This window comes from Megalobrama amblycephala, linkage group LG12, assembly GCF_018812025.1.
Source record: "Megalobrama amblycephala isolate DHTTF-2021 linkage group LG12, ASM1881202v1, whole genome shotgun sequence".
Classification (NCBI taxonomy): Eukaryota; Metazoa; Chordata; class Actinopteri; order Cypriniformes; family Xenocyprididae; genus Megalobrama; species Megalobrama amblycephala.
The window spans coordinates 16996087-17008874 of NC_063055.1; the positions used below are offsets into that span (position 1 = coordinate 16996087).

The following is a 12788-nucleotide window of genomic DNA, read 5'->3' on the forward strand; positions in this document are numbered from 1 at the left end:
TTATTTATGGAACATAATTACTGTTTACCATCTGCTGCTGGTTCTGTCGACAAGGACTCCTGTAAACGTAAGCGTACGGGCCAACCAAACGACCCAAGAAGAGTTTGGGACAAGAGGAGATCAATATAGGTGTTGCATTTTCTAGATGGAGAGAGCTTCGCGACAAACTTCACCTAGAAAGAGATGCCGATCTCGCTTGTGTTTTACTCGACAGGTGAGTTGTTTTGATTCGTATCTTTACAGAAAACGTATGCCATTATAACGATCAACATGATTAGTATTATGGGGCATACACGGCAAACGCGGGGCATCGCGTCTCTAGACCCGCGCGAGGACGCGTCTGATCCATAGTTTATACATTTATAAAACTTTACCTCATCCGTTAAATCCATGATTTATTTTTCCGTCTGATTGATGGCCGTCAGCTGTTGGGTAGAAGACAACAAATCCCATCATTCCACGCACCTTCTTAGCGTCATCAAACCACGCGATTGTTATTGTTTTGGTAGTGCGCCCTCTAGTGGCAGGTCCTACAAATTGTACCTTTAATAGAGATCCAGTAATCGGACAATTCACTGTTACCATGAAAATGAAACCAGCTACTTATATTTTTTTGTATAATGTGTATTTGAATTTCCGGAAATACATTTTTTTTATACTCACAATCAGTTAATTTAAATCAAAAGTATAGTCTATATTGCACCATTGTTTTTGTTATGTCATTCCCTCATAAATGCGCAAGTATGTTTTGTTTTTGTTTTTCTCCTGATTTTCATATATTTTTTGCTTCATATCAAAGTTTTTTATATTGTGATTCATTTCAGAGCTGACTGGTTTAGTTTACTAATCTTTTTAAATAATATTTTGAAGTCCCAGCACCAAGGCTGCTGAAAGAGAGCAATCTGATCTCTATTTTATGAGGTATGAATTTGTACATAATGATTTGTACAGAAATGTATGCTTTTTTGAAAAAAGTAAGCATAAAGATCCACCCCTATCCCTACCCATCAGTGGGACATAAGCAGTACAAAACCATACCAATGAGATCATGGGAATTCATATGAATTAGCAGGTAGTGGCAATAGTTATGAATTGCCATGAAAGTGTGTTGGCATGTCACACAGCTGCATATTCAACATCTATTATCTTCTGATGGACTGCGATTTTGTCGCTTTTTTCAGAATTTAACTTTCAGAGAGGGCAGAAAAATACATGACAGGAAACTTGACACATTACAGCTGGCAGGACAGTGTCCCGTATAAACCCTGGCCCAGATTTATCTAAATCTCCATGACGAGTTCAAATACTACAAAACGCTATTTCAGGTCAATCATTGCAATGTGTCATAGCTTTCTTGTCTAAACATCTGCGTGTTTGAATATCATCATGTTCTTACAAAAGGTCTTACTAAACTAAAATTATTCAGCAGACTTTGGCTTGGATTTAAAGTGATTTATAGACACGCAACAAACATTGTTCTTTATAAATCCTTTGTGAAGTTCATGAGGGTTCATGGATCCCAGTTGTGTATAACTCCTCCAGAGTTTTAAAGTCCCTATGAAATCACTTGATGAGTTCTGTTTTCAGTTGACGCATTTCCTGTTGAAACAGGAAGTTGGGCTGGGACGAATCAATCGAAATGTGCCTTTTTTTTGTACAAAGCCAATAACCTTTAGTTTACATCAAAGCCTTGAACATGGTTTGCTATTTGCTGTGAAAAAAAGTACAGTTTAGCATACTTTTAAAAATAATACTTATTATGGAAATAATATACTTTAAAAGAATATTTAAGTGTGAATTGAATGTAATATTTTCAGACACTTGGAATTAAATGAAAATTCATTATAGTTTAAATTTATATTGAATGCAATTGATTGCAACAGTGACCGCCCACTTTTTGAGCGACGCTGGTTGTGGAAGTAATTTTTCCATTCATTTCTCCCATAAGGATTTCAAAAATTTCGCTAAAGCATGAATCATAACATTACTAACTGATTTGAAGCAAAAAAGTATTTGAAAATCGGACAAAAATAAAGGTACAAGACTCTGTAGGCTACTGAACAGCTATAGTGATGGAAAGAACTACAATCACATGAAGCACTGCGAACAGCATAATTGAACTAAAAATTATGAACAAATATTAAATACTAATTTAAAAATGTTGTTTATGTATATAAAAACAATAGATTTAAGTTTTTTTGCAAAATATGCATATATATATATATATATATAAAAAAAATATTTGATCGACTCGATTACGCCATTTGCTGTGCTTCATGAGAGTGGGCGGAGCCAAAGAGATCTTTTGGTGGGTTTTGCTTGTTGCGACTCTCTGATTGGTGGAATTTTCTATACAGCATCAAGCGCAATGTGGTTTTTCACCACAAATTCTGCTGTTATGATTATTTTAAAACTTGAATAAAGTTGAAATAATGCAGGCTAACAGCTTCAATAGAAGCAAATATTATGGATTAGAAACCTTGTTGCTCAAAGTAGGGCTGTCTTTAAAGGTTTATAAGTTTTCGGTAAAAATCAGTTTCCCAGTGGAGAAGAGTTTTTACATCCACAACCCGACTGTTGCATTCTATTAAATGAACTATTCTATTAAATTACATAATTGCTCCCATTCTCTTTGAAATATGAAAAAGTGTACTGCCGAATGTATAGTAAATATTCAACACTATCTCACAAACAATTTGTACGTATTATACGAGGTGGCTAATTCGTATGAATTCGTACAACCTCACTCGTACAAATTCGTACGATTTATCTAAACCCCAGTGACGGGTAGGTTTAGGGGCGGGGTTTGGGGTAGGTCATTCGAAGGAATTCATACGAATTTGTCAACTCATAAAATACGTACGATTTAGCAAAAAACATATGAATTCGTTCAAGTGAGGTTGTATGAATTCGTATGAAATAGCCACCTCGTAAAATACGTACGAATTGCCATGAGATTGGGTTGTAAATATTTTCACTTCTATTAAAACTTGTATGTAATGCATTTAAATATATTTGTAGTTACACATCTGTAATGCTGGAACATTTCGAATATATTAACTTTAAATGTAACATCGAATAACACACTATAATCAAGTTCTCTGCATGTGCTTTAGTAAGTTAGTCAACACATCAAAATAAAGTACTTCTGAGTCATCAATATTGTTATCTAGAAAAGAAAAGACTGTACTTTTTAAATATGTAAATGTGCTGAAAGATAATTTTATTAATGCACATGGATTAAAACCCACAAAACCTTTCATGAGGCTTTCAATCACTTCAGCCGTGCTGACATTGTGGTTCTGCAGTGTGTGTGTGTGTGCATGCGCGCTCCAGACTTTAGGAAGAGAACTCTCCCTGTTCCACATTCCCCATCTCAGCGATAAGAGAGTGTCTGTGAGCCGTTGTGTTGATCTTCACACACAGAGAGCACACTTTGCTCTGACCTTTACTCTAGCGGTGTGTGTGTGAGGAAACAGTGGGTAGAGTCTCCCTTTTCATCACAGTGCTAATGAGGGTTAGGACACGCTAGCCAGGAAACAGCTATTGTTCCCTGTCCAAGAGCACTGCTACTGGCACACACACGCATTTGTGAGCAGGTTCATTCAGCAATTCACATTCATAGACTGAAATACTCTACAATATATCCAATTTACCCTGGCATCGCACTCTCCGTAGTCACAGAAATTCAAACACGTGTACTTAGTAGTGCATAACTTTCTCCTGTGGTCACTTTCTCACCTTCTACCCCTCCGCTTCTCTCTGCATATTCACTCTGATAACTATTAATGTGTCAATCATGCAGCACTCACTAGGCCATACAGATGTGACAGACTAGCACTTTACTGCATTCTGTCATGCCGGTGTAAATGTCTTGGTTCCCTGCAATAATATACAGCATATCTGTTATCAAGCTGTGTAATGTTCATGTTTATATTCAGCACATGATATCATGCTGCAGAGTTGTTTGCTATAGTTTCAAGCTTTGTGCTTGAAATAGTACACATTCGGATAGAGGATTACTGTTTTATTATTGAGATTTATTGCTTGTTTGTTCTATGTTACAAAATATTAGCCACATAATTCAGTATGTTTCACTGTTTCACGGCTATGACCGCTTCACCCAACGGTTCTGTGTATCACTAAACAACACTTTTAGCAACCACTCTTAGCAATGTAAACTGTATGTTCTCAATTGTTTATTGAAGCTTACTGTATTACGTAGAAGAGTATTGTGAGAAAGAGATTGAGTGAGCGAGTTTTATTACCTGCATTCAGATTCAGGTCAGTCCTATGTTAAATGTAATAATAAAAAAAATCTGTTTAAATGTCCAATGTATTATCTTGTCCTTTTAACAGTTATGGGGTTTTCCCGTAACTGACAGCGCTAGTCAAAGCACTTGTCAGTTGCATCTTGTTTCATTTTCAAAACAATTCAATCTTTTCAATATAAAAGTCTTTGCTACTGACTGACACACTCATAAAGACAGTCTTTGCCGCCATCTAATGGCGTGAAAATGTAACTTTTGTTGCTGTTCACGGTCAGGGACTATTTTTTCTGGTGGAAGGAAGGCTTTTAGAAAAATTTATACTTCATGAAAGTTGCATTGATACATATTTCTGGCTTTAATATTTGTATTGTGTGGTAACTGTTTTATAAAAGCTATAAGGTACTCGAGGCTAGTGCTGTATCGTGAATAAGTCACGGCTGAAGGGGTTACAGGCACGACGCAAAGTCATGACTTATTCACGATACAGCACAGACTCTTGTACCTTATTGCTTACCTAATACTCTTATTTTATACGAAATTTAATTTATAAATCACACCAAAGCCATTCAGAGTTTTCAAAGTAAATGAATCCAGCTAAAAATGTTTGGAATAACTGTGATGGGGAACTGCAGAGAACAAAGTTAATTTTTGTTTTGATGCAAAGTTAGCATGAAATCCCACTTGGTTTCTTAATGCAGTGATCTTAAAGTAACTTTTAAAGTAAGATTGTGTAACCTCTAAAAAAAAATTCTGTGCACTTCTATTAAGCTTGCTGAAACATGGTCGAGCCATAATGAGACATGACCCTGTTGAAAAAAACAGCATATGCTGGTTAGGTATGTTTTGAAGCATGGCAGCTGATTTGAGCTGGTTTATGCTGGTCCTTAGTTGGTCATGAGCTGGTTTAAGCTGGTCCTGAGCTGGTGCTAGTTTCTTAGGACCAGATTAAGCTAAGGACCAGCATAAACCTGCTAGCATGCTTCAAAACATACCTAACCAGCATATGCTGTTTTTTTTTTGTTTTGTTTTTTCAACATGGGAGTTGGCCTTTATCCATAATTCCCTGCATGGCTAATAAATAAAAATAAATAAAACATGCAAGATTTTCAGAAGTTAAGTTGTACATCATTAAGTGTGTGAATCCATATTTTGATGAGCAAATATGCTGATAAGTGGTTCAACACATGGACATAAGCAAACACGATGGCCTGAAACACTACCTTCAAAGCTTGTATTGGAAGTGAATATTTACAGTTTGACTCATGAAGGTGTATCTTCACTGTGGGAAGATCCACTTGGTGTCCATGGTTTAAAAAGGCCATCTCCGCTTTCTCCTGCTCCTGAATTCCTCTGATGTTTGTCTGTTTTCTCTGCTTGGGGTTTTGCCTTGATTTTGAGCCCTGGGACCAGGTGTGGTTTGAGGTATGGTTTAAAAAATGCAGGAATTTTCTTCCTATCTCAAACAGAGGCAGGACAAAGAAAATGTTAAAGGCAGAGCAAGGGTCTTGTGGTCAATTGCATATAAAAGCGTTTGTTATTTTATTTCTTGTTATTTTATGCTGATATGACCTGGTTGTTTTTTGTACTTAGGTAATGGTCGACATATGCAAACATGTAACTTCCTTTTCTTTCAAAGCACATCTTATCTATAGTTTTTTTTTTAATATTAAGTACAAGAATTAAAGGTAAACATAGCATTTATTGCTTAAAAAAGTAAAAGTGGTTGCTATATAAACTTACACTGAAAAAGTATAATCCATGGGAAATCTATTCAAATATAACATGTAAGTTGATCGGCTCAGAAGTCTCTGTGTTTGTTTCTTTCTCAGGGATCTCAGGAATAACTTAATCAGCACCATCATGCCTGGAGCCTTTCTGGGTCTCACAGCTCTTCGAAAACTGTAAGTCATGATCCATTTTTATAACAAGACAATTAATGTGACTGTTATTGCAAAACTGCTTAAACTTTTTTTCCCCCGAAACTGGAATACAATGGAAAAAATAAAACAATACTTTTAAATATGAAACTAAAAACCACCAGTAGGTGGCGGCAAATCACTTAATGAGTGAGTCATTGAATCATTTATCCAATCCGTTCGAAGCAGCTGATTCATTCAGTAACAAAACACTGCCATATGTTGCTTGATTCTGCCATGGATTTGTGTGGAACTATTTTCGCAGCCGAAATAGAGCAAAAACTTGTGTTTAAAAATGTAAGTCACTTAATGTTAACTTCTTGTTTATTGAACATTTGTATAATATCAATATCACATTTGCAATCGTGCTTATATTTGTAAAGAGTGTGTTGTAAACAGCTTTCTTGCTCTTGTGATATTACTTAACTGTATCATATGTTATAATATAAAAAACAAGATATGATCACTTGATAATGAAGTCTTTTATGTTTTCTGAAGCACAGATTTATGCCTGCTAGAACTGGAACACAAAATAACACAAAATGCATCTCATTTACTGTAATCTGTACAGTGACCTATCCAGTAACCGAATTGGCTGCCTGACTTCAGAAATGTTCCAGGGACTTACCAACCTCACTAAATTGTAAGTCATTATTTCTGAAACAAATATTTATTGGAAGACTAAAACACATAAAACGCTCTTTGCAGGGTAACCTATGTTTGACAGTTTTAGTTTTTAAGATGATATTATGCACAACATCTACTGCAAATGTTATTATGTCATATTTAGTTAATGAATGAAATGTTTCATTTGTGTTCTTATATTATAGAAACATCTCTGGAAACATCTTTTCCTCTTTGGACCCAAATGTGTTTATGGAGTTACACTCTCTAAAGCTAGTGTGAGTTAAAGTGAATGCTTCTGTGGTGCATATGCTCATATGTTATTAAGTGTATGATTAATCATCTATTTTTTTTAGATGGTATTCCTAAGATATCATGCATATCCACATCTTTTTTTTAAAGTGCTCTATTATGCTTTTCAAATATTATCTTTCATGCAGAGTGTAATATAGATATTTGTGAATGTAAAATGTCTGCAAAGTTTTAAAGATCAAAGACCATGTACACACTGCAGTCAAATTCACCTTTTACCGCTTAATCCCATTCTGGACACACGTTTCATTAATTTACAGAAGTCACAACAGCATTTTACAACCGAATTATAGTAGCTCCCCACTGCAGTACATGAGATCCAGGGGGCGAGGTTGGAACCAGATCCAGGGGGTGGAGATGGGTTGGTTTAGGGATTAGTGTTTGACCAGCTCTCAAACACTGTAGTTGTAGCTGAGACCTTTTGTTCATGTTGTCGAAATGTTGAGAAGATGCTGTTTTCATTACTGTTCGTATCACTGTGTATCAAGCGCTGAGGAAGCTGAAATTCAGATAGCGTTTGGGCGTTTCGTTTCTGACACATGCTGACCAATCAGAGCAGAGTAGACTCTCGAAAAGGAGGGTTTTAGAGAGACTGAATCTTCAAACCAACTAGCCATTACACAATCGGAAATCACGTGATGCGGGGTAAAGTTAGTTCTGCTATGGGTATGTGGCTAATAGATTAATATTCTCCTTTCTCAAGTATCGCTTCTTATCTTTTCTGTTTTGTCTGTTTTCAAAGTTGCTGTTTTATAATCTACAAAGAAATTAATTTCTACTTGTTTGTAGCTTATACAACCACTCAGACCGTTGCTCAAATTTACTGGCGGGTGGTTTTATTTCATCAGCTGTTATACAGTATAGGCTACGCAGCTACTCATTCAGCAATTCCCCTGCTCATATCACTATATGACGTACATTTATTTATATAATTTATTTATATAAAAAACTAAACTCCCATATGCTCCTATATGCTTCAATGCGGGATATAAATTTGTGAGATACATAATATTGTGATGAGTTTAATACGTTTTAAAAATATAATATAGCATATGTATTAATTTCACCTGACCAATTAAAATGCTTAAACTAAGACATGATTAATTTCCAAGACCACACTGTATACAGCACAACTAGTGTTTGCATTAATCTATAGTAAGCATGAGAAGTGTTCATGATATATATATTTAGAAACATCCAGGGTGCGAGTGGTCCTGCTTTCTCTTTATAAATCAGAGGATCAAGTCTGTGTGATAAGGGAGCTACCTGCCAGTCATTTCCTCAGCACATTGCATAAAAAATTACAAACCCGATTCCAAAAAAGTTGGGACACTGTACAAATTGTGAATAAAAACAGAATGCAATGATGTGGAATTTCAATATTTTATTCAGAATACAACATAGATGACATATCAAATGTTTAAACTGAGAAAATGTATAATTTTAAGGGAAAAATAAGTTGATTTTAAATTTCATGGCATCAACACATCTCAAAAAAGTTGGGACAAGGCCATGTTTACCACTGTGTGGCATCCCCTCTTCTTTTATAACAGTCTGCAAACGTCTGGGGACTGAGGAGACAAGTTGCTCAAGTTTAGGAATAGGAATGTTGTCCCATTCTTGTCTAATACAGGCTTCTAGTTGCTCAACTGTCTTAGATCTTCTTTGTCGCATCTTCCTCTTTATGATGTGCCAAATGTTTTCTATGAGTGAAAGATCTGGACTGCAGGCTGGCCATTTCAGTACATGGATCCTTCTTCTACGCAGCCATGATGTTGTAATTGATGCAGGATGTGGTCTGGCATTGTCATGTTGGAAAATGCAAGGTCTTCCCTGAAAGAGATGACATCTGGATGGGAACATATGTTGTTCTAGAACTTGGATATACCTTTCAGCATTGATGGTGCCTTTCCAGATGTGTAAGCTGCCCATGCTACACGCACTCATGCAACCCCATACCATCAGAGATGCAGGCTTCTGAACTGAGCGCTGATAACAACTTGGGTTGTCCTTGTCCTCTTTAGTCCGGATGACATGGCGTCCCAGTTTTCCAAAAAGAACTTCAAATTTTGATTCGTCTGACCACAGAACAGTTTTCCACTTTGCCATAGTCCATTTTAAATGAGCCTTGGCTTCCATTACAGTAGCATTCCTGTATGTGATGCAGTGCCATCTAAGGGCCTGAAGATCACGGGCATCCAGTATGGTTTTCCGGTCTTGACCTTTATGCACAGAGATTGTTCCAGATTCTCTGAATCTTTGGATGATATTATGCACTGTAGATGATGATAACTTCAAACTCTTTGCAATTTTTCTCTAAGAAACTCCTTTCTGATATTGCTAAAGGCGCAGCATTGGGGGAATTGGTGATCCTCTGCCCATCTTGACTTCTGAGAGACACTGCCACTCTGAGAGGCTCTTTTTATACCCAGTCATGTTGGCAATTGACCTAATAAGTTGCAAATTCGTCCTCCAGCTGTTCCTTATATGTACATTTAACTTTTCTGGCCTCTTATTGCTACCTGTCCCAACTTTTTTTGGAATGTGTAGCTCTCATGAAATCCAAAATGAGCCAATATTTGGCATGACATTTCAAAATGTCTCACTTTCAACATTTGATATGTTATCTATATTCTATTGTGAATAAAATATAAGTTTATGAGATTTGTAAATTATTGCATTTCTTTTTTATTCACACTTTGTACAGTGTCCCAACTTTTTTGGAATCTGGTTTGTATGTTAAGTGCATAATGCACAGCCGCACCAAATAGACATGAAGAAATGTCACCAGAAAACTTTTACCCGGCGTGGGCCATTCCGGAAGCCAAAAGCCAAAAGTGTGAAAATGGCGAATCCGTTTTCAGACTCTTTGAGGTGATGTGCAGTGTATGTTATAAGAAAAGTAAAGTTTTTTTTTAAAATCTTGGATCCATGTAAACATTGGAGACCTCGAAAACAAAATAGCGTAATTGGGGCACTTTAATAATTTTATATTGCACAAATCAAAGAGCGTGCATATTTGTCCATAATCTACAACAATATTTCTAGAGTACCCCCAACAGTACACATTTTGGATGTCTCTCACAACCATTTCAGAAGTCTCTACAAACGAGCTGATGAGTTGAATCAGGTGTGTTTGATTAGGAAGACATGCACAATGTGCAGAGTTGGGGGTTCCCCATGACCAGGGTTGGGAACTACTGCTCTAGGGAACCACAGAAGTTTATTAACAGTTTATGATGCCTTTGGCTTGCTTGTTGGGGACACTCAATAATTAGTAATGTTATTGATTTGACTGCACTGACACTGTTGGATGAGAACAAAACTTGAACTGAACTGAGCTGGATGATGACACCACTGTAGAGCTGCTTTATTGCTTATTCAACATTTTTCATAAAACGAATGCCACTATCATTAACATTGTTTTTAGAGCTGCATTACAGCAGAATTGAAATTTGCTTGCATCACTGATCATTATTTCCCTGTTTATCACTGTAAAGCCGCTTTGAAATAATCAGCATTACATAAAGGGCTATATAAATAAAGCTGACTTTACTGGACTATTAACAGTGGTGTTAACTGAAACTCTCCTTTATTTTATTAATTCCTGTTAAGATTAAGGAGATACTAAATTATTACACAGATAAAAGAATAATCTTTCTAGAACAGAAAGATCTAATCTTTATCTAATCCTTACCTCCAATTCTGTGCTTATTAGAAACTTTCATTCTGAGTTCCTGTCATGTGATTGCGGTCTGCGCTGGGTCCCAGGCTTTCTCCACAGCAGTTCCGCTCGGCTTGGGGATGAAACAATCTGTGCATATCCCAGAAGGCTTCAGAACAAACCCTTACGTCTCCTTAGAGAGAGTGACCTCAGCTGTGGTGAGCAAAATGAATATATCAATATCATATTCAATTATGTAAATACAGTATGCATGTCTGCATGGACTTTACAAATACATATAGGTTTTAGTGTATGACCAGGGCAAATTGTCATAATTTTTACTTTTCTTTTTTTTTTTTTTTTTTACTTAACTATAACAAAATAATTATTATTTTTATTATTAAATAATATTATCGTTTACATAATTATTGTTTATTATTTTTTTATTTTGAATAATATAAAAATGTACTATATTATATTAATATTATTATTAAAAGGGGTTTATTGGTCATTTTTACTTAAACCCTTAGAGTTACTGATATAGCCCTTGTGACAACTTTCCAGAAAAAAAAAGTAATATTGAAAATTGCATAATTTATCAGCGACAGCACCTCCTCAGTCTTTGATCGGCCTTGGTATTTTGTTTGAATTGCTATCTTGCTCAATCTATGTGTCTTAGCCAGCTAAGATCAAGAATATTTGTTTAAAAATTCCCTATTTCTCTGACTTTTGCCACAGGGGTCTTATTATATTTCTTAGTGACTTTCTGTTAAACCTCAACTGATCTTTCTGTTAGACATACGCTGCATTTTTTCGAATCTTGGGCCTCAAACCGGGGCTCCTGTTACTGTTTTAATATCAGCTCATTTCGCCATCTCTTCCTCCGCTGCCCTTAAACATATTTATGTTGGCCAGAAGCACATAGCTGTGACCGACTAGGAAAGATCCCTCTGTGGGTTTGCTGTTGTGAATACATATCCTCAGCCCTCCACAAGAGACTGATTCACCCAGGCTGTTTCACAAGCAAAGCTGATTTTAAATGATTACAAGGCAACAAAACACCTAAATAACTTTCTTACACCTCCTGCTATTTGTGTATGAGAAAGAATACGATTGAACTTGCTTCAGGTATTAACAGAAGAGATGTCCAACAGTGCTGTCTATTAGGATTAAAGATGAAAACAGATGAAAACACAGAAATAATTTCTGATCTATTGAGAACTGAAGGCCTAATCTCCCTACACATAATATCCACAACAAAAAGGAGCAGACCAGAATAGCAGGAGGCCATGTGAGAATGGCCACTTCACAGATGATTACATGGGCATACTGTTCTGTGTATAAATACATTAGTATTTTCACAAAGAAAAATGGTTTTAACTCAGTTATTTATATCTTTTGCTGATGTGTGTCAGTAGGAAATATCAGTTTACATTTCCAAACATTCCTTTTGCCATTAATTGTAATAATCCAGTGAGATTTTTTGTGTGCACAAGAAGATCTGATCTCACAATCATCAAGTCCGTCTGAGATTACATGAAGAAACAGAAAAAAAACTGAGACAAACTAAATCATGATTAAACTAATGGCAGAAGGAATGTTTGGAAAGGAATGTTGTGAAATATTAACGTGCCTAAGACTGCATATTGTCAGATTTTAACACAAATATTTCAAATACTGCATGACGTATACACTGCCGTTAAAAAATTTGGGGTTTAAAAAGAATTGTCTTATACTCACCACGGCTGCATTTATTTGATCAAAAATACAGTAAAACTGTACTATTGTGAAATATTATTACAATTTAAAAGAACTGTTTTCTATTTGAATACAAAGTTCTGTCATGAAACTCTAGAATTCTCTATAGGGCACAGCTGATTGGTTCCTGCTGTATCAGCAGCCAATGAGCTTACTGCTCAACCTTCAAATACTTCAGCTATAGCAGTTTGCAGCGCGCTTTCAGAAACCCTCCACCTTCCCCAGCTCCACCTGTATAGATCT

The 12788-nt window shown here is 36.1% G+C and overlaps 1 protein-coding gene across 1 annotated transcript in view; it reads left to right on the top strand.

Annotated features, from left to right (window-relative positions):
* The window catches only part of adgra2 (adhesion G protein-coupled receptor A2), a 106158-nt gene that overhangs the window by 72907 nt on the left and 20463 nt on the right, over nt 1-12788 (top strand). The window contains 4 exon segments of the mRNA XM_048209226.1: nt 6101-6172; nt 6759-6830; nt 7018-7089; nt 10842-11005. Of these exon segments, the coding sequence (XP_048065183.1) occupies nt 6101-6172; nt 6759-6830; nt 7018-7089; nt 10842-11005 (380 nt within the window).